Source organism: Trachemys scripta, chromosome 4 (assembly GCF_013100865.1).
Source record: "Trachemys scripta elegans isolate TJP31775 chromosome 4, CAS_Tse_1.0, whole genome shotgun sequence".
NCBI lineage: Eukaryota > Metazoa > Chordata > Testudines > Emydidae > Trachemys > Trachemys scripta.
This window is the reverse complement of record NC_048301.1, coordinates 64,665,540-64,687,413: the sequence shown is the minus strand read 5'-3', so window position 1 is coordinate 64,687,413 and position 21,874 is coordinate 64,665,540. Positions and strand designations below refer to the sequence as shown.

The 21,874-nt window shown below is 45.1% G+C and overlaps 1 protein-coding gene across 3 annotated transcripts in view; it reads left to right on the top strand.

Annotated features, from left to right (window-relative positions):
- The window catches only part of RGS6 (regulator of G protein signaling 6), a 184,133-nt gene that overhangs the window by 120,787 nt on the left and 41,472 nt on the right, over positions 1-21,874 (top strand). For all 3 annotated transcript variants that reach the window (XM_034769280.1, XM_034769279.1, XM_034769278.1), the window contains exon 13: positions 4,486-4,672. In XM_034769280.1, coding sequence (XP_034625171.1) covers positions 4,486-4,672 — 187 coding nt within the window. The remainder of the gene's footprint in view (positions 1-4,485; positions 4,673-21,874) is intronic.

Below are 21,874 nucleotides of genomic sequence, written 5' to 3'. Positions count from 1 at the left end.
TATTGGAAAACTCAGAAGTTACTAGCAGTGCAACCAAAGAGGTTTCCTGCAATATGCACTTGGCTAGCTGATTTAATTCCTTGAAATATTTTTACATTTCATTATTATTATTATTTTATTATCATAATGCCTAGGAGCCCCTGTCATGCACCAGGACCCCATTCTGCTAGATGCTGTACAAACACAGAATAAAAAGACAATCCCTGCCCCAGACAGCTCACAATCTAAGTATAAGACAACAGATGGATACAGAAAAACTGATGGGAGGTAGCAGGAAACAATGACAGTACTGGTCAGCATGATTGGCAGTGGTCTCTGTACACCAGCAGTCTAACCATTGTCCAGTTTTACGTAAGCAAGCCACATAGCACAGTTAAGGAGAGATTTGAAAGAGGATAACGAATTAGTTTTCTATATGTTTTCAGAGACATCCTTGCAAGCATGAAGGGCAGCATAGAAAAAAGAACAAGGTGTTTGAAAATGTAATAAGTGGGCAGTGGAGGCAGGCATCACAGGCTGATTGGAGGTGGGAGTCAACTATTCTATACTGAATGAGAAATTATATGCAGGTGGGGATTACTTGTGAAGTTCTGTGACAGTGAAGATAATGAGCTTATATTTGATGTGATAGAAAAGAGGGAGCCAGTGGAGGGATGCAAAGACAGGAGTGACCTGGTCAAAGTGACAGGCCAGGAAAATGATCTTTGCAGCAGCATTCTGAATGAATATGAGGAGGGGCAAGACTGCATTTTCCAAGCCAAAAAAAAATAAAGGATGTTGCAGTAATTGAGACACAAGAGGATGAGAACCTGGATGAGAGTTTAAGCTGTGTCAATGGATAGGAAAGGAACAAATTGGACCAACGTCGGCTCTCAGCTACACTGGTGTAAATCCAGATTCACTACATTGACTTCAGTGGGGCTACTGCACTCCTCTGTAATAGAGAGCAAAATTGGTCCTTTGAGTGGGAAACTGCCCAGGTAAGAACTGCAGGATTGGGCCCACTACACTCCTGGGTTTGGTTGAACTCTATCACTTATTTATTTACTGGCTGTTATTTATGTTAGAGCAGGAAAGTCTCTTCTTTTTCTTGCCTTTGATTTCACTCTTCTTTCTCTCACTCTTTTCTTTCACCTTTCTGTCACCATCTTTGATCTGCAATTTGATTTGCTTTTCTTGATTTTTTGGAGCTCACAGAAGTATAGCAGATTGCTGAGATGTTCAATCCTCCAGTCAGAAGATTTTTCCCAGCTTCAAAGAGTGTCAGTTGGAAAGAGAGCTAAAAGGGATCATGGGAAACACCAAGCTTATCCAAGAGGAAGGGAAATTGTACCTCTGACCACAGACCTAAGTAGACCACACATCCATCCTTTGTATACAACGTACAACGGCACTTAGATACTATGGTGATAAGCATGATATAAAAATCTGAATAGAATTGAAATGCGAAGTCTGCAGCACACTAAAGCGGGTGTTTCTGTGTTAACGGGATGGGAAATTTGTGACCAAAAACTGAAAGTATAGATTTTTGGTTTTCCGGTGAAACATCAAAAATGGGGGGAGGAGCGGAAATTAATTGAAAGCCCAATTTTCTATTTAATAAAATGTTTATATGCAAATTTTTTGACCAGCCCTAGCATTTGCACCAAAATGCAATCATACTATGGTGAATTTACAGGAGGGCTGAACAGAAGACAATGCTGATGTCTGAGTTGTACTACAAGTTTCAGTTAGATTTATTACTGGGATGATTGCACTCTTTACTGCAAATGATGTAATGAAAATCTGAAACTTTACTGAAGTTGAAATGCCTTCACATTCAACATTCATTTCTCTAATCTTCTCTTGGCCACCAGAGGGCACAAAAACTCTATTTCTGAACTTGCTGTGGGCACAGAGAAAACTTCTTTCTGCTTCAGCCGTGAGAATAATTTTTATGTCACATTTGCCTGGGTTGCAAATTGTATGTAACCATTCAGGAGACTGGGATCAAAATCCTGCTTCTTTCTGTACTCTCATCCTAGAATATACCCACACATTACACCCACGCAGTGCACTGGAGGGAGCATTTATTTATTTATTTGTAAATGCTCCCGAGCATGCTAGGGACCTCACAAACAAGTAAAAAAAGGCACATTTCCTGCCCACAGAGCTAAAATGCAGAAATGAGAGCAGTTTCCAGGTGGAGGCTAGGGAGACACAATACAGGGAAGGAAGCATAAAGTTTATAAATATAGGACCAGACCCTCAGCCAAAGAGATCAGAGTGCAGGAAGGTGGCTTCTCCAGCCAGGGGTCAGTTCAGCAGCCTAAAGGCTGCTCTAAGTTACACCAGCTGCTGCAGTCTCTCTTCGGAACTGATGCATCACTGCTCCATCCTACCCCTAGCACACCACCTTCCTGCAGCTCCATACCCCAGATACACTCCCTTTTGGGCAGCTTTCTGCAGTCTCATTTAACATTAAGGGGAAAAGATAGGCTATAGGCATGACACCCTTACAAATTAAGTGGACATCTTAAAAGAAGCAAGAGGAAATAAGGACACATAGGACACCACAGCCAACCCAAAATAAAAATGTCTCCCTATTTTATAAAACTGATTGCTGAAATCCAACTTAGAGAACATTGACTAAATGGCCTTGGTGCAGTCCCAGTGCATTTCACTGTCAGCATACTCCCATACTGTAGAGTGTGAGCAAATAGCAACTATATATATAAAATAATCTATATAAGCATTACTCATTGTAAGTCAGGGTTACAGGATTAGGCCCCATGTGCACCAAAGTTCTGCAAAAGCCCCAGCAAATAGTCACCAACGGCAGCCAGTCATTTCATGTGAATTAGTTCAGGATAATAAGTCATGCCTAGACAGGCTCCACTGAGTACCATCGCCCAATGATAGCCAGATAGGACAAGAACAGAAGGAGAAAGCTGATGCTGGTGTTGGCTTGTCCCTGCCCTTCCTTTGTCCATGGCAATCCATGCCTCTAACTTCCTGCTCAGTGTCTGCTGAATGTTACCCAGCAGACCTTCTATTTATTTATTTCAGCCCTGGCTCCTCTCTGTTGCTACACTCCCAACTGCCTTGGTGTGGGTGCTACTTCCTGCATAGGTTTACATTATGCATTCAGGGCCAGATTTACATTGTATGCGCTTCTAGGCACAGCATCTTCAGTGCCTCTCCTGCCTACAGCTGACCTTTGTGTTGCACCCAGTTTTAGAGAGGTAAGGTGCCCCTAGGCATGTGCCTACTGTGCCTAATTGGAAATCCAGCCCTGTATGCTCTTGCTTGACCAATGTGTGCTGTTTGGAGGGAGACTACTTGGGCTATGCTTCTTTTCCAGGGGGCTGTGCTCCCTTTAGTGTGACCATTTGGCTAAGGGGCTTCTTGTTTACTCTACATGTCTTAGCCATGAATTGACACACTTTCCCTCATTCCCTGTCCCCCTACAGTCAGAACCTGAGAAGAAAGTTTTTACAGATTAAGGATTGAGGCCTTTCATGGACCTGCTTTATAAATACAGTTTGACCCTGCACATTATGTAGTATCTGTCCTGCATTATAATGTCCAAAGAGGACCACACCAGATTGCAATCTTAGGGTTGTAATGAAGATGGGTTAAGCAATGAGCTAGTATCAGTTGCCTTGAGAATGAAAAATATTCATTGTAATGATCCGTATAAACTGTACATGCTTATTATGGGCCCTCACAATTGTTGATCTTTGCAGTGTTCTTCATTTCAATTGGCTGGTTGCCTCTACTCTTTCTTGCCAGTTGCTAGGGCTGTAGAGGAGGAGACCATGAATGGTCAGCCAATCAAGCTGCAAGAGGCTTTAAAAGGTCTAAGTAGCACAGCCCACTGCTGTCTCTCACAGGTTTCACAGATGGATTAAGTACCTCAGTCTGGTGAGAGAGTTTGTAACAACAAGGAGGAGCAGGAGACAAATCTATTATTATGATACTGATCATAACAAGAGAGAAAATGGTGCAAACTCAGCTCACTCATGTAAGAAGTCCAGGTGTGTAGGAAAGGCCTGCTACTGGCTAGGGAGTTGGGCAAGGAATATTATTTCTTTACAGTGTCGTGTGATAGCCCAAGCTCACCAAGTTGTATTCTTTGGCCTTCTTCTGAAACTCTGGATCTTGACTATCCATTCTCCTGTAGCTGTATGGACCCTGCAGGGCTTATAAGAGTGACAGACTGTTTGTATGCATACGGTCAGACATGCAGGGAAGTGGCACGTTTTGAATATGAAACATTCTAGAATTACTTTTCCGCCCATCATAATGTTTTAATGGATTGGTGTAGACTAGAGCATGTTGGACCTCTCCTAGTCAAGTATATAAATGGAGACTCTGCAATTGACTCCAGTAGGTGTAGGACCAGGACCCACTGGTTCAGGATTCTGCTAAGGTTGATCCACAACATTATTTCTGAGTTTTTTCTTTTCTCTTTCTTCTCTGTTTTGTTACTTCCCGTAAAAGGTTTTGGTTGGCTGTCCAAGATCTCAAAAGACAACCTTTGCAGGATGTAGCCACCAGAGTGGAGGAAATCTGGCAAGAGTTTCTAGCTCCAGGGGCACAAAGCCCTATCAACCTGGACTCTCACAGCTATGAGAGAACAAGTCAAAACGTCCAAGATCCGGGGAGATACACGTTTGAAGATGCCCAGGTTTGGATTTTGATTTTATTACTAGTAGAAAACTAGTAATTAAATAGCTAGTTTTATGGTAACTCCTTATATTCTACTATGGCAGCATTATCCACTTAATTTCAAGGAAAAAAGAGAGGTCAGTTGGAAAGGACTTCAGTGATTTCAGTTCAGGCAGGGTGAACAGTATGTCTCTAAATCTATTGGCTTTAAAAGGCTAATAGTCCGCTGGAAACAAAGATGTTCCTAAACTGACAAATCTACAAGGAGTGCTAAGCTGGAGCAAAGTGTCGGGTCCAGGCCATGGACAGGGTCATTTACCAAGTTTGAGTCAAGAGACAAGTAGCGGAGTCAGTGCTGAACCAGGTCAAGATACCAGGAAGTCAGGATCAGACAACAGTTAGAGAGGAGGCAAATAGTGAAGTTGGGGATGAGTCAAGAGATGAAGCCTAAGGGTCACAGTAAGGCAAGGTCTGGAGTGGAAGCAAGCAGGTGGTCTGCATCATTGCTCAGACAGCTCCCTGTGACGGCTTCCTGGTTTATACCCTGGCATAGGCCAATCAGAGGGCTGCCATCCAGGTCTCGCTGGGTGGTACGTCCTGAAGTGTCTTGCTTCAGAGGGTTCCCTCACAAAAGCCCAGTCTGAGCTCCTGGTGGCAATGTGAAAGTGTTAGATCCTGGAACCTCCATGGACTCAAGTTCTAGTCCAACAGTTGCTTACATCAACCGCCGCACCCCCTTCAGGCTCCCCATCAGAGTGGTGCTGGTCCAGACTTGTTGGGGTGAGTCCTTTGGAACTCCCTCACCTGGAGCATGGATAAGGGAGGCACATTCTCCAGTGTGCTTTTCAGGACCGTAGACTTCCCAGTCCACAAGATAGTACAGGTGGCCACATGTCTATTGGGAATCAGGGATGGCATGCACTTTGAGCTACTCGTGACCCTGGATTTTGACTGGTGGTGGTGTGGTTTGGTTGGGGAAGGGATTATTAGTATAGGGCTTCAGAATGGAAATATAAAAAACTGGATGTATTTTGGGGGACTGGAGAAGCTTTAGTTTAAAGCTAACTAAGTTGATCTGTTGTCATATCTGGAAGGGGCCCAGGAACTGGTGGTCCAGTTTTCAGGAGGGTCGACTGGTCGGGAGATTTTTTGCAGCAAGCCACACCTTCTGGCCTACTGTGAATGCCAGAGCTCCCTGTTGTCAAAAAGTGTACATGCGTCCTGTAAGCCTTCTTCACCACTAGATGCTTCTTGAGCTCCTTCTGGATAAGATGAATCTGTTGGACCCAATTAGTGGTGGCAGGGGTCAGGGAGGCTGCTGGTAACTCCAGCTGAATGTGGGGGTGGAACCTATAATTTGAGAAGAAGGGGCTCTGACCTGAAGAGGCCTAGTTGGCAGTGCTATATGAAAACTCTGCATATGGCAGGAGCATGGAGCAGTTATCCTGGTGATGGTTCATGAAACATCTAAAGTATTCTAGTACTTGGTTCACCCTTTCAGTTTGCCCATCTGTTTGGGGATGGTACATGGGGAGGTAGCTATGCAGACATCCAGTAGCCAGAGCACTCCGCACCAGAAGCAAGAGGTAAACTGTGGGCCTTGGTCTGAAACTATGTGGTCTGGAAGTCTGAGAAGATGAACTGTGATTGGTCTCAGGAGTTGGGCAGTAGTCTCAGCGAAGGAAAGATGGTTGCAGGGGATGAAGTAGGCCATTTTAGTCAGATGGTCTACAACTGTGAAGCCTGCTGTGTGGCCATCAGACACTGATAGTTCCTCAATGAAGTCTAGGGTGATGGCAGACCAAGACCTGGCTGGAGTCTCTAGGGGTACCAAGGTGCCAAAAGATCTAGTCCCAGGCATTTTGGTACATGCACAGCACTCACAGGAGTCCATGTAAGCTTGGACTTCAGCCTGTATGTGGGGCCACCAGAAAAAATGGGCAGCCATGTCGGAGGTCTTAAGGTGGCCAAAATGATCTGCCAGCAGAATGCTGTACCACAGTCATAGCACCTCCAGTCAGGGGTGTCCGGGGGGAACATATATGCTCTCAAAATATGTTGTCCCATCCTGCACAGAGCTGTGCATCTTAGTCCCTAAGGGAGTAGATTATGTTCCTTGGGTGAATGGGTCTTTTTTTGAGGCAGACCAGGTCTTGATGAATTGCAGCATTGACAAACTTACTAGGCTTGAGGAGGTAGGGAGCTCAGAGGTAAGTTCTTCACTTTCTCAGTAGTATTCCCCCTTTTGTGATAGACCCTCAGCTTTCCCATTTCAATTTCCTGGGTGGTAAGTGATTGTAAACTCAAATCGAGGGAAGAACAAAGCCCACCTTAACTGTCAAAGCTTGGGCTTTGCAGAGGTACGCAAGATTCTTATGGTCAGTAAAATAACCTGTACTGGGTGCTGAGCTCCCTCAAAGGTGGTGACACCATTTTTCAAAAGCAGTTTTGATTGTGAGTTGCTCCTTGTCTAGTATTTCATAACTCATTTATGTGGGGGGTGAGTTTTCATAGAGTGGTATGGAAAGGGGGCAGAAGGTATGCTGGGGTCAAAATCGCTGCAGGAGTACCACCCTGATTGTCACATTGGACATATCTGCTTCCATTATAAATGGGCGGTCCATAGGTGCCATCTTTCCCCGGCGCCGGTGAGTGCTCGCACCCGTTGGCCCCGCCCCGACTTCACCCTTTCCCCGCCCCTGCCCCACCCCCATTCCAACCCCTTCCCCCAAAATCTCCACCCCAACTTCGCCCCCTTCCTGACCCTATTGGACCCCTTCCCCAAATCCTCGCCCTGGCCCTGCCTGTTCCCCGAGTGCGCCACGTTCCCCCTCCCTCCCAGCGCTTGCCACACGAATCAGCTGTTTTGCGGCGCAAGCACTTGGAGCCAGTGGGGAAAAGCGGGCACGCAGTGCGCCCAGGGGAAGAGGCAGAGGTGAGCTGGGGCGGGAGGGGGCGGGGTGGGCAGCTGCCGGTGGGTGTTAAGCACCCACCAATTTTTCCCCATGGGTGCTCCAGCCCCAGAGCACCCACGGAGTTGGCGCCTATTGGCAAATCAGATCGGGATGTGCCATTTTCTTGGCCATGGTGAAGGCTGGTCAAAAGCACACTGGGCTTCAGGCAACCAAGTGAATCAAACAGCTTTATGAAGGATGGAAGTCGGGGGGTGGGGGAGCTATTTGTTCAGAGAAATTGGTGGTGAATTGCTTATACAAATTTGCAAAGTCCAGGAAGCACTGAATTTCTTAAGGGATCCAGGATGTTGTCCAGTTGTGCAGGTCCATCTGAATACCCTTTGGGAAAATAATGTAATCCAAAAATTCAATGGTGGACTGGTTGAAGGTGCACTTCCATAGTTTGGCATACAAATCATGCATCCATAGCCTCTAAAGGATGGACCAGCCATGATGGTAGTGCTACTCAGGGCTCTCAGAAACACCAGTATATCAGTAAGGCTTATGGTCAGGTATTGGTCTAGGATGTTCCTAATCACATCATTTACAAAATGTTGAGACTTCGTGGGGGCATAGGTTAAGCCAAATGGCATTACTAGATATTCAGCCTGCCCATATTGGGTACAAAGAGCAATCTTCCATTCGTCCCTGGGCCTTATGAACACTAGATTGTACATCCCTCAAAGATCTAATTTAGTGAAAATCCTGGCAGTCCTTAAGCAGTCCAACAATTCCAGGATGAGGGGAAGAGGGTACCAGTTATGAATAGTCACCTGATTCAATGCACAATAGTCTATGCAGAGGTGTACGAACCTGTCCTTTTTTTGCACAAAGAGGACTGGTGCTCCTGTGGGAGAAGTAGATTGCAGAACAAAGCCCTTTGCAAGATCTTCCTGGATATATGGTGTATATCAGTCCACAGGACACATTTGCCCCAGGTTGTAGGTCATTTGGACAATCATAATCCCTTTGTGGGTGTAGTGAATCTGCATGTTTCCAGGTAGTCCTGGGACTTGTCAAGGAGGCTGGGGTTCTTGTCTGTCATCTGGGCTCTGGCTTCCATCCAGCCCTGGGGCCCAGGGTGCAGGTCACTGGGGGTTGGTTGGTGACAGTATTCAGAGAGGAAGCTAATGCTCTGCCACCACCAGGAGATAAATGGGTTATGTTGCTCTAACCAAGGAGTGCCAAAAATTATTGAGAAAATGAGATCACAGAGTACATTATTTCACAGTTCCCTTCCACTACAGCTTCTAGGGAGGCAGTCTCTTGGGTCATCAGTACTGATGACAGGAGCAACCCAATCAATCATCTCCACCAGGTCCACTGTGGGTTTTGGCTGGAGAGGCATCTGGAGGGTTAGTGTCTATAAAGTTCGCAGCAATGATGCAAGTACGGTGGTATGGTACGCCATACCAGTAAGATATTTATAGCTGTGAAAATGTATAGACATACCAGAAAGACACAGGAGGAGCCCAGCCCTTCCATGTAGCTGCATCTCCTGAGTCCTCCTGCCTGGGGTCTGTACAGGAGCCCTGCTGGAGGACGGGACTGGGGGCGGTACAGCAGCCACGCCAGAGGAGCTGCCAGCGTGGGGCTGTCCAGTGGCCCCATGTTCTGCTCCTTTCTCTGCTGTGGTTCCGGAAAGCCCTATGTTGGCCACTCCTCTGGTGCTACTGTACCCCCCCACCCCCGCCAGTCCCACCACATAGCTGTGTTTACCAAGTACTCCTGCCTGGGATCTGTACAGCAGAAATCTCCAGCACAGCAAGAGGAGGACAGAGCCCACCCCCCCCAGGTAACATGGGATGCATGTGGATCATAGGGAGGGGATGGGGAGCACGAGGGGGCCCTGGGCTAGGGGTGGGATGAGGAGGAGTCATGTGGGGGGGGGGTCACGTGCTGAGGTCATGTGTCCCCCCCTTTATGTCCCTCCCATGAGCGCAGTGTACCAACAAGAAATGATTTCTACTTGTACCACTGAGCACCAGAGTCTATCATCGCCAGTTGTGGGGGAATCTGCCTCATCTCCCTCACAACTGCAGTGGCAGGGGGCACTGGAAACATGGGGAGACCCCATGGTGTCTGGGTCAGCTTCTACTCAAGAGTTGAGGAGTGGTTCGTTCCAGAGCATAAAGTTCTGAGCTGGACGGATGGTAAGGACTTATCCTGGTGCTCCACAGTAAAAACAGAGGTTCAATGGCCATTAATGAGCTTTCTCCTCTGGGGTCAGGTGTCGGCAATCCAGGTCAACCTGCTTGGGTTCAGGACTCAGTTCTACAGGCTTTGGTGTAGCAGACAAATGTCGGGGCATTGGGCCATCCTTCCTTTCCTCCTCCTGCTCTCGCAGCCAAGAGTCGATGTGCAGGGCTCTAGGTGGGTGGGGTTTTCAACACGGGCTAGCTAATCTTTTACATCTTCACTGAGTCCCTATTGGAACTGGTGTAGTTGGGCTGCCTCATTACATTCAACATCATCTGCAAGTCATCTGAAGTGATCAGTGTAAGAGATGGCTGTCCCTTGCCCTTGACGAAGCTTCTGGAGGGTAGCGTCTGCAGAACGGATGTGGTGTGGGACATCGGAGATGGTTGAGAAGGCTGGCAGAAAGGTGTCCCAGCCAGAGAGCCCTGGGCTGTTCTGCTCTAACCAGTGGGAAGCCCAGCTGAGTGCTTTGCCGGTGAGAAGGCTGACTACTAGCCCCACCTTTGGTCTGTGGAGTATGTGCAGGGGTAAAGTAGACAGAGCAGCCTACATTGGTTCAGGAACCTGCAGAATTTCTGATGGTCCCTGTCAAACCATTCAGGCAGCAGCATCGCTCATGCTGGTTCAGGCAATGGGTGGTCTGCTCGGGCATGTAGTATAGCTGCATCTCCCTGAGAGCATGCTAGCTGCTCATGCAGGGTTTGTTCTTCAGCAGCGAGCAGCATCACCTGGGCCTGTGACGGGGTTAATGGCTCATGCAGGGTCTGTGCTGCAGTGGCAAACTGTGTAGCTTGGGTCTGTAGTCCAAGGTTCTCTGCTTGCAGGCAGGTGACTTGGTCCTGCAGGTCCCAGACCTTTGGGGGACCTCTAGTCGGAGGGTGGCCTGCCCTTTTCATCCTCTGTGGAGGGGAATGTATTGGGGTGGGGGGCCCAGAGGTGGTCTGAGCAAACTGTTAGGGCTTGGCCAGGGGCAGCTAGTGTGCACTGGTCAACTGCCAAGTTGCAGTCAAAAGATGAGTACTAGAGTCGAGCCGGGTCAGGATACCAGGAAGTCAGGGTCAGGCACCACGTTGCAGACAGGAAGCCAGTAGCAGAGTCAGGGACAAGTCAAGGTCTAAGGTTCACAGTAAGGCAAGGTCTGGAACAGAAGCAAGCAGGCAGTTTACGTCATTGCTCAGATAGCTCCTGTGATGGCTTCCTGGTTTACATACTGGCATGCAGGGCTGGCTCAGGCTTTTTTGCCGCCCCAAGTGTCGAAGGGGGGGGAGAAAAGGCAGTGATCGGCGGCACTTCAGCGGCAGCTCAACCGCGCCGCTTCATTTCTCAGCGGCAATTCAGCAGCGGGTCCTTCAGTCTGAGAGGGACTGAGGGACCCGCCGCCATATTGCCGCTGAAGACCCGGACGTGCCGCCCCTTCCCATTGGCCACCCCAAGCACCCGCTTCGTTCGCTGGTGCCTGGAGACGGCCCCGATGGCATGAGCCAATCAGAGGGATAGGGTGTGCACACTCTTCACAGAGTCCCACAGCAGAAAATCAGCCAGAGCTTCCAGTGGTGATGTGGAAGCCTCAGTTGCCTAGAACCACCACAGTCTCAGGTTTTAGCCCTGCAGGTACTTACACAAGGTCTCAAACAAAACAGGGAAGAAAAAAAACTATACAGTACAATAAGTCTTTCTGACCTCCCTACCCCAAACAGAATATACCTCCCTGTCAGAAGCTCTCCGAAGAACTGAAGTCATATCAAAATCCCAGAGTAATGTATATATAACTTCCATTTCTAAAAACCACTACACTCAATTGTAGCAACTCCATATAGTCCAACAGGAAACATGTTTCTCAGACCATGCCCTTGGAAAAAAGATAGGAGAGTGAACCTTAAATTGCATTAATCATTCCGGTAAAGGGCTCCAGATTTATCAGGGCAAATTTGCAGATAAACTGTGAACAGAAAATATCTTTAGGAGAAGAAATAATGTATGATAAAATGGTGCAGACTAGAACAAAACTGTCTAACTTTTTGAAACACTGAAAGGACATTATATAAAGAAGTAAAAAAGGGAAAATGGAAGAGCAAATAAGATCAGGAAAACAATGGAGAGAGATATCTATCAAAGAGGCAAAGTGAGAACTACAACAAATGTAATGGATGGGCCCTTATTTAAAAAAATCAGCATTGTAAAGTGATGCTCCAAAATGCTGCACTAACACTCTGTCAGTGTGATGTATTTTGGACCATGACTATAGAGTAGTGCTTTTTATAAGGTTGGGAGAGGAATCTTCAAACTTGAATCAAATGCTTTATTCCTCTGTATCTTGGTCACGAGTCAGAAGGGATGTGTGCAAAGGTTCCAAGGCAGTCACCAGCATAAATTAAAGCAGCCTAAAAGCAGTTTTTATGGCAGGGGATTAACAGTGCATACCTTTTTTCCTCAGCCATACCCCAAAACAGGTTACCAGGAGGTGTGGTATCCAGGGGCGACTGTGTATTTTGCTGCCCCAAGCACAGTAGTCAGGCGGCTTTCGGCGGCATGACTGCGGGAGGTCCGCTGGTAATGCGGATTCGGCAGCATGCCTGCGGGAGGTCCGCCAGTCCCGTGCCTTCGGCATACCCGCCGCCAAATTGCGGCCGAAGCCACGGGCCCGGCAGGCATGCCACCAAAGGCAGCCTGATTGCCACCCTCATGGCGACCAGCAGGTCGCCCCCCGCAGCTTACCACCCCAGTCACGCGCTTGGTGTGCTGGTGCCTGGAGCCAAACCTGGTGGTATCTCTGTGTCACCTGCAGATTCCCTTTAAGCAGGAGAAATTGTGATGGGAAAATATAGCCCAAAGTGATTACAGACACGACAAGAGTGAGTGCCAAAGAAAATAATTAAAATAAGTAGAATTATTGTTAAGAAGTCCATCTTGCTTTCAATAAACTTTTAATTGGAAGAAGGTGGCAGAAAATCTAGACTTGGACTGATCAATTTCCATTTTAATTGCTGCCCAAAGGGAGCTAATAAAATCAAATGGGAGTTCTTAAGACAAGTTTTAGTTAAATGTGGTCACCTTCTGATAGATTTTGATTCCCCCACTTTCTGTTGCAGTTAATGCAAATATTCCCATGACCAAGAGATTCAATGAGTCAGAGCTGCTGTCCTGTGATCTCCTGTATTCTAGTTGGAGATCAAATCAAAAACAAAGATAGAATTCAGAGTGAGTTCATGGGGATCCTGTATCCAAGTTATCTGCTTGTGCACTGTAGGTGACTTCTAATAGTTCATAGCCCTCAGAAAGCCATACCACTAATTTCTGAGTTAATTGGCAAATTAACTAATGAGGCTAAATAATGAGAAAAAACAGATATAGGAGGTAACATAAATGCCATATGCCTAGTGGAAAACTAGAATATTGGAGCTACTGGGGCCGGTTTTGTTTAATATCTTTATTAATGATCTGGAGGATGGTGTGGACTGCACTCTCAGCAAGTTTGCAGATGACACTAAACTAGGAGGCGTGGTAGATACACTAGAGGGTAGGGATCGGATACAGAGGGACCTAGACAAATTAGAGGATTGGGCAGAAAAAAACCTGATGAGGTTCAACAAGGACAAGTGCAGAGTCCTGCACTTAGGACGGAAGAATCCCATGCACTGCTACAGACTAGGGACCGAATGGCTAGGTAGCAGTTCTGCTGAAAAGGACCTAGGGGTCACAGTGGACGAGAAGCTGGATATGAGTCAACAGTGTGCTCTTGTTGCCAAGAAGGCTAACGGCATTTTGGGCTGTATAAGTAGGGGCATTGCCAGCAGATCGAGGAACGTGATCGTTCCCCTTTATTCGACATTGGTGAGGCCTCATCTGGAATACTGTGTCCAGTTTTGGGCCCCACACTACAAGAAGGATGTGGAAAAATTGGAAAGAGTCCAGCGGAGGGCAACAAAAATGATTAGGGGTCTGGAGCACATGACTTATGAGGAGAGGCTGAGAGAACTGGGATTGTTTAGTCTCCAGAAGAGAAGAATGAGGGGGGATTTGATAGCAGCCTTCAACTACCTGAAGGGGGGTTCCAAAGAGGATGGAGCTCGGCTGTTCTCAGTGGTGGCAGATGACAGAACAAGGAGCAATGGTCTCAAGTTGCAGTGGGGGAGGTCCAGGTTGGATATCAGGAAAAACTATTTCACTAGGAGGGTGGTGAAACACTGGAATGCGTTACCTAGGGAGGTGGTGGAGTCTCCTTCCTTGGAGGTTTTTAAGGCCCGGCTTGACAAAGCCCTGGCTGGGATGATTTAGCTGGGAATTGGTCCTGCTTTGAGCAGGGGGTTGGACTAGATGACCTCTTGAGGTCCCTTCCAACTCTGATATTCTATGATTCTATGATTCTACCATGGATTCACCCTGGAGAACGGCAGATTCTCTTTGCACTGCCAGCTTTCACAGGGGCTCTGTCTGAAGATGGCTGCTTTAAGGTATGGTATAAGCTCAACTGGAGCTTCGTCAGTGTAGGCTCCACATAGCGTACCCTGAGCACCCTAACTACATCCCTTCCTTGATCAGCCTTGCCCCCTTGTGAGACTGTGTTGGCTGGCTCCAAAGCCCTGGCATATTGTGGGCACCTTCCATTATCTCAGTGTACAGGCACCAAGATCCCATGAGAGTTCAACATATCACATTCCTGTGGTGTGAGCCAGACATAATCAGTCAAAAAATACCAATGGCAGGGAGGCAGAAATGTGACTGTTATGTTAAAACTACACAAGATAGGGGACAGAATAAAACAATGTGAAAGTCCTGATATAAGGAGAGACAAATTCAGTTTACCAAACAGTGCATTCATTAAATGCCAACGACTTAGAGATGCTCTAAGAGGGAAGAGAGGGTTGGCTCATCTGAGAAAAGACAAACACTATATCTGAATTAAGAAAATAGGAAAAGTGACCATGGAGTAGAATCTTGCCTGTATGCTGAATTATGAGATGGCATCCATACAGAATGCAGCAGCACACTAGCACGCTGGAAAAACTGGGAAGGAATGTTGGCATAGGAATAAAAGGAATATGACAAAATGTGCTTCAAACTACTGAACACATGAGAACCAAAAATTCAAACTATAGCATATTATTGTTATAATTCATTTATATAACACTCTAAATGTACACAACACTTTACAGACCATAGCTTCCCTGAACTAAGAACTTATACAGAAAAGTTACAACCACACAGAACAACAAGGGGAGGTTAAGAAAGCATTGTAGATGAGCCCCAGGTAAAACCTCTTGATCCAAGTCCCACCCCTACCCCCATTTTCAGGGGGGTTGAATTTTGCTAATGACCCCTAACTTTATACTGAGCTGAACAAAAATCTTAGATCCAAACATCCTTGAACTTTGGAGTATTTATAATCCAGATCTAAATTTTAGATAAATTTAGTGTTCATTACAGTGGTCCCAATAAGATAGATTTATGCACGAGTAAGTATTTTGCCACCTTTCCCCCACTCAGTTTTGCTAACGTGACTCAATCCGGCCTGCAAAGCTCCCCCACTCCCCTCTGATATTTTACTCATGTATTCCCACACTGCTCTGTTTATGCCATCCATCCTGCCTTGTAGCACCTCTTGCTATTCCAGTCACATCCCAGTCCTCCATCCATCTTTGCCAGTACACTTAAGTCCTGTCTAGGCCTGTTCTATGCTATTCCACTCCTGAGCCCAGCTTCCCACTCCCACCCTGATACTTTTACAAGTGCAGCTCCTTCATCTGCACAACCCACATTGCTCATCCGGCCCTGGTCCCCGATATACACAGCTATGCTAATGCTCCTCAACCTTGATCTGCAGCATCTTTTGTTATTCCAGTCCTGAGCTCCTCTGGAGGAAACACTGCCAATTTAAATGATTATTTTCTGCTCTTAGACAACTGTCCACTAAGCAAAAGATTATAATGATCAAAACAGTGTTCACTTGGGACTAAAGCAGCTTTTAATACAAGGGCACCATGGGGAAAGGTCAGCTCAATTAAACCAGTGCACCACTTAGCAAGTTCTAAACTCTCAGAACAGGTATCAGCATCACTGAGCAACCAGTGTGAGGCCTCAAGACATGACACTGCCAAGGTCAGCTCTGGAAAGTAAATTGGTAGCAGTGTATCCAAACATCCCCCTTCTGCAAATGAAGCTGCTGATCACCAACCCATTTCTTACTTGAGGTAGAAATAGGGGCTCAGTTATGTGACGCACAAGCTCTGCTTTCTCCTGACATTCTTTTGGGTTTTTTTGTTTTTTTTTTATAAACTCCATTTTATTTTATTTTTCAAATTTGCATTAGGTTCCTAGCCAGTTGAAATGTCCTCTAGCCTTCAGAGAGCCATTGATCTATGGTCCAGTCTCACAGGCCATGGCATTGTGAACCAATATCACAAGAATGTACTGCGTTTCCTGATATTAATGCTTGGTTGTAGGACATTTCCTGGTAGATTCTGAAGCCATGCATACTTTAATAGAGCGTGCCACATAGTTGCCCTTGAGGTTTCTTTTGTGTATGGTTAGTTGCACTTTTGTTGTTGTTTGTTTTCTGGTTTGATAAACCAAACAGGTATTTTAGATTTATGTTCAATTACCTGAGGTAATCAGCTATTGTTTACGATGGAGATGATTTAGGGAAATTCAGTTCTAATCCCAGCTCAATTAAGGATTTAACTGTACTGCTCAGATACTTAATTCCAAAGCAGAGATAGATCATTGTGCCAAACTCCATGCTGCTCAGACTAGAGATGCACCTGGCCCGTGACGTTTGGATCCAAGTCCAGATCTCAGCAGCCCCAAATTTGGATCCAGTTTGTTCTGGCACATTATAGAGATAGGAACTTCTACAAAATTTTCAAACAATCAGGCTTTCATTTTGATTCCATCTTTAGCTGAGACTATTACTGTAATAATGTTAGGACCATGTTGAACTCAGACATAAAAAGCATACATTTAATGGGTTAATGGAGATGTTCTCCAAGTGTGGGGTGGGCTCTCTCAGAGGTTCTCTCTTTCAGGAAGAAGGGAAAATGAAAGTGTGTGTGTGTGTGTGTGTGTGTGTATATATATATATGTTGGGTTTTTTGGTGTTTTCACGTAAGGAAGAAATGAAGCAAGCAGATGAAGGGCAGTGTATTGCATGTTGCCCATTCAGTAGACAGATCTCTTTTTGATGGATCTTGAGTAGAAATGATTGGAAGAAAGGAAAGTTTAAAAATAATAAACCTTTGCAGAACTGCAATGTCTTTTGTCCAAAACCCTGAAGGCAATTTACAAACAATTCAATCATGTTTTTCAACCTCCACTCGTGTACCCAGCCCACATACACACTCACTACTGTATAGGAAAGTAAGTAGTATTATCCCCAGTCTTCAGATGGGGAAACTGAGCCAGTACAGAGAAGTTCAGAGATTGGTCATGGTCACAGAGCAAGTTAATGACAAAGCATGGAACAGAACTCAGGAGTCCTGACTCAGTCTTTTGCTGCTATCGCCAGACTACACTGTTTTCCTAATTAACATTCTCAGTTATTAAACTTTTTGTGATATCCTTCCTTGGAAGAGACTGTGCACAAACCAGGTGGAGTGTTCTCCCCTGCTCCTTTGGCTGTGTCCAGCTCCTTTGGGCTGTAGGGGGCAACACTTCCTTCCATTTCTCTCCAATTTCTCTACCCATGTGTGGTCTATTGTGATTGCAGAAGTATAGCTCTCCCCAGAACCCTCACCATTTATGTCTGTCTGTTAAGCTTACATTAATATTCAGACTAAAAGATGAATAAATTCCCTGTGGATTTCACAGAGCAGCCTATCACCAAACATCATGAATCTAATGGGGGATCATCTTCAGGGGAACAATTAAGTATATGTAGCAAATAGTGAAAATCAGGAAAGTGAAGGTGAAGGGTTAGATTTCAGTCCCTGTTACTGTAGAAGCAGAAGACAAAAGATATCAGCCGGGGTTCTGCATAGTAGAAGGTATTCAACAACTAATTCTTTCAGTTCCCTGGCTCTTTTAAAAACAATGTATGTGCATGCTACAAATCCTGAAGTAGTTCATGGTTTTGAAATGATTTTAATTTTGAATTTGTTGTTTAATATCCATATTTTGTGACTGGACTGATGGACTTGAAATCTCACCACTTCATGATAAGTGACATATTGTCATGAAGTCTAAAATGACAGCCTTTGTCAAACTATTGTCTTTCTGCAGGATGAGACCTCAATGATTGACTCCCTTCCTGTACTGCACAAGGGTTAGGAAGAGGTCATAAGGAATGAGCTCCCACCTTGTACATTCAGTAATATAGGATCTCTCCAAAGCGCGTGAAAATGAGATGAGAAGTACACTGGCCAATGTGTTTGTCCACACAGCATTTTCCCCGAGGAACAGTGGTCTGCAGATTACTGGGCATACTAGCTTCCTGTGCCACAAACAATAGCAGCTCCTCCATGATGACTCAACATACAACTTCTGAAGCCAAAATCTGATCTGAGATATATAGTCAGAGCATACAAACATATATGATACTTTGCAATAACTTGTGAATAGCATAAATCTACCCATAGACCCAGCATGTGTTCTCCACTTATCTCCAAAAGGTCTGACATAATTTATCGCAATAGGGACACTTTTTTTGTATGTAGCCCCTGCCATTGACAATGTTGTATGATATTTGCTATTGTAGGCTACTTCCATAGGGCCAAATCCTGACCCTCCACTCTCACCCATGGGAATGCCCAAAATGCAGTAAAATGACACTTCTGCTGCAGAGGGACTCCAAATATCCCTGAACACAATGAAACTCAGCTATGTGGTAGTGTTCTCTTCGTGGGAACGTGGAAAGGGAAGTGGCAGATGGGTTGGGGCTACAGCAAAGTCTTGACCAGTAAGTTCAAGAAGCAGGAGGGATAGCACAGGGTTTGAGCATTGGCCTGCTAAACCCAGGGTTCAGTCCTTGAGGAGGCCACTTAGGGAGCTGGGGCAAAAATCAGTACTTGGTCCTGCTAGTGAAGGCAGGGGGCTGGACTTGATGACCTTTCAGGGTCCCTTCCAGTTCTATGAGATTAGGTATATCTCCATATATTATAACCTTGTGTATCAGCTGGACAACATGTATGTAGACTAGGGCCACTACTACAGTTTATGGAGGCTTCACTAGGCAGTGTCTCCTGGTTGAAAGGGGATTCCATTCCCTGCAAAAGCTGCCTCCTCCATGAGGCAAAGCCAGTTCACTCAGGCTTTTTGCCAAGGACCAGGATTTCGCCATATTGTGAGAATCAACTTCTTAGCAATGATCATTGCTCTCAAAACCTAAAGCTGCTCATATGACATCAGAATACTGAATCGACTCCTGTCTCTCAGGAGAGCTGTTTTTATATTTAGCTCTAAATCCTCCTGTAGTACGAAGCTGACCTCTGGATTGTACCAAATTCCAGAACTCTACGCCTTTGCATGCTCCCACAATGAGCATGTAAAGAACACCTAGCAGTTTTGCACTTCCACCATATATTTGATAGTGAAAAACCAACTATCATATAGATTTTCAATAGCTCTGATGCTGAAGATATGTTATCTGTATTACTATCTATACATTATAAACTAACCGTAAAGCTTTACATTGTATTTCCAACTATGGATCTATAGGGATAAGCAGCAGATTCCTGTACATTATTCAAAATGAGCTCTCAATGCTTCTGGTTATTTCTTTTTCTCCATCACCACCTTACTGTACCTTCATCCCAATGTTTATTTCAGTCATAGCTTTATGCTTTTCTAGTTTAGCAAAGAGGTACGTCCATATTATGATCTAATTATGCATCAGTTGTTAAATAACAGAATCACTTGTTTGAGTGCAAAGGAAACCCAACAGCTAAAACTTCAGGTGTAATTTATTGTGCCACTTAAATCAAAGAATAACTTGAGAATGGGCAAATAGATTTTTCTCAAATTTTCCGGAGCAGTTCACTCTCAGGCAAAGATCTTTTGTGTCAATTACCAGCCTCAAACATTTCTTTTCTAAACTATAAATCTCTCAAAATCTAGGGCTCAGACAGAGTCTACAATGATCATTTAACCGTAGCAATGTTAGCTAGCACCACTCTAGTTAACCAGGGGGCTCAAGCAGGGAACTTTGTAATTTTGCTTTAGTTGGTGCATGCAGACACCGCTAAAATGATTACACAAAGATAATCTGAAAGGGGGGGGGAAAGGGAAGAAAATTGAAAATGCAATGGGAACAAGAAAAAAGCAAATGCAGAAGAGGGGTTTTTTGTGTGTGGGCTGTGGAAGGCTAAGGGTATTTTGAATGAAAACGCTTTGAGTTTTTAATGGGTGTTTTTCTTTTAGAGTATAGTAAGGTTAGGTCCTTCCCTCTGCTACATAGTTCATGCATACTCTGAACTACATCTGCTACCAGTTGCTTCTGGTGCTGTGGTGTCAATTCCTCCTACCTAATCTGAATCAAGTTGCAGTGCAGTTCTCAGTACTCAGGTAGACCAAATGGTGATCAGATAAGAGTGCTTATTAAGAACATTAAGTTCAGCAATGACACAGAAAAGGTTTAAATGTTCTAACTGACTCTCTTCCAGGGTTTGTTCGGTTCTTTTATCCCACGTAGCTTGCTGATGTTCCCTGGGTCTGTGTTTGTGCTGTTGTGCTACAAGAATCCTGTAAGCCAGGGCAGGATTCCAGAGGACAAACTGAAGGAATATAATGTGAAGCATGTGGAACTTAAGTGGTGCACAGGCCTTGTGTAGATACTCTGTTAAGGGGGCAAGTGTTTTATTCTAAAAGAATGTTTTATACTCCAAATGTGAAAGAAACTGTACCTTAAAACACACAGGGTGTGGACAATCTCAAGATGTGTCTTTGTCCATCCAAACAGCTACAGACAAGCATTAGCTTCTGCTTACTCCGAAATATATACCAGATTGTGGGGCACTCTATTAGCAAGATAGAATCTGGGGGCATATTGGAATGTCATCTGAGTTGGAAGGTTGCAAGAACATTATACTTGAGCCCAGAAGTCTACAAGACCTAAAAATCTTGGACTTTGTGTAGATTTTGCACCAGGCAGGGAGCACATGAGATTTTGGATGGATATAAAAAAAAACCCCACTTTTCAACCAGAGAAACTGCCCTTCTCTTGTACATACAATTCAGAGAAAATAGCCAAGATTTCGCACTAGAAAGGATGCTTTGAATGAAGAAAATGCTTGCTGAGCTCTATCAGTTACCCAGCCTAGAAGAGTGCATTATAAAATTATTTTTAAAATCACTCAGCCGTTTCCAACATCCTTGTCTGGTATTCCCAAGGTCCTGGTTGGTTGGCCGGCTGCCACCCTCTGCCCTAGTCAGGGTCATTGTACTTTGATTGCTTGGGGGAGGGAGAGACTTAAGATCTTGTTGCAACACATTGATTTGAGGCAGGTGCAGCTTTGAGACAGCTTCTGCTATCTCATCCACCTCCCACATTCCCGTCTGGATTTCCAACTTTGATTTTTTTTTTCTTTCCTCTCTTGTCAAGAAAATTTACAAAGCTTGTCCTTCATCTCTTTCCAAAGATTTGGCATGTGAAGGGAAAACAGCAGAGGGGTACTGTGTCTTATCAGGGTTTACTTCCCCACACTTCAGCTGTCAGGCATAGCCGGGGCGTGATTTCCTTTCGGTCTCTCATAACTCTGGTAAAGAAAGTTTCCCTGATTTACTACCTTGTTGGTCCTTTGTTTTCTAATTCACAGAAGTGTCAACATTTTCCTTTTTAACATTTACTATTTATTTTCACATTTACAGTGTAACATATGTTGCAACAGCAACTGAGCAATTATTTGCAAAATTTAACAGACAATATATAAAGCTATGTACAGAGAATATGGGATGGAACCGGTACATCTCCGGCACCATGTAGTATTCTTCAGACTGGAGAAGAGATAGAATTCACACAAAAGGGATAGTTTATTCAGAATGCTGGGTATACACAGACCTGTATCTCCCAGTTGCTCGAGTTCAGAGACTGGGTAGCAAAGACTGTTGTCTGGATATACAGTACAGTCTCAGAGAGTAGA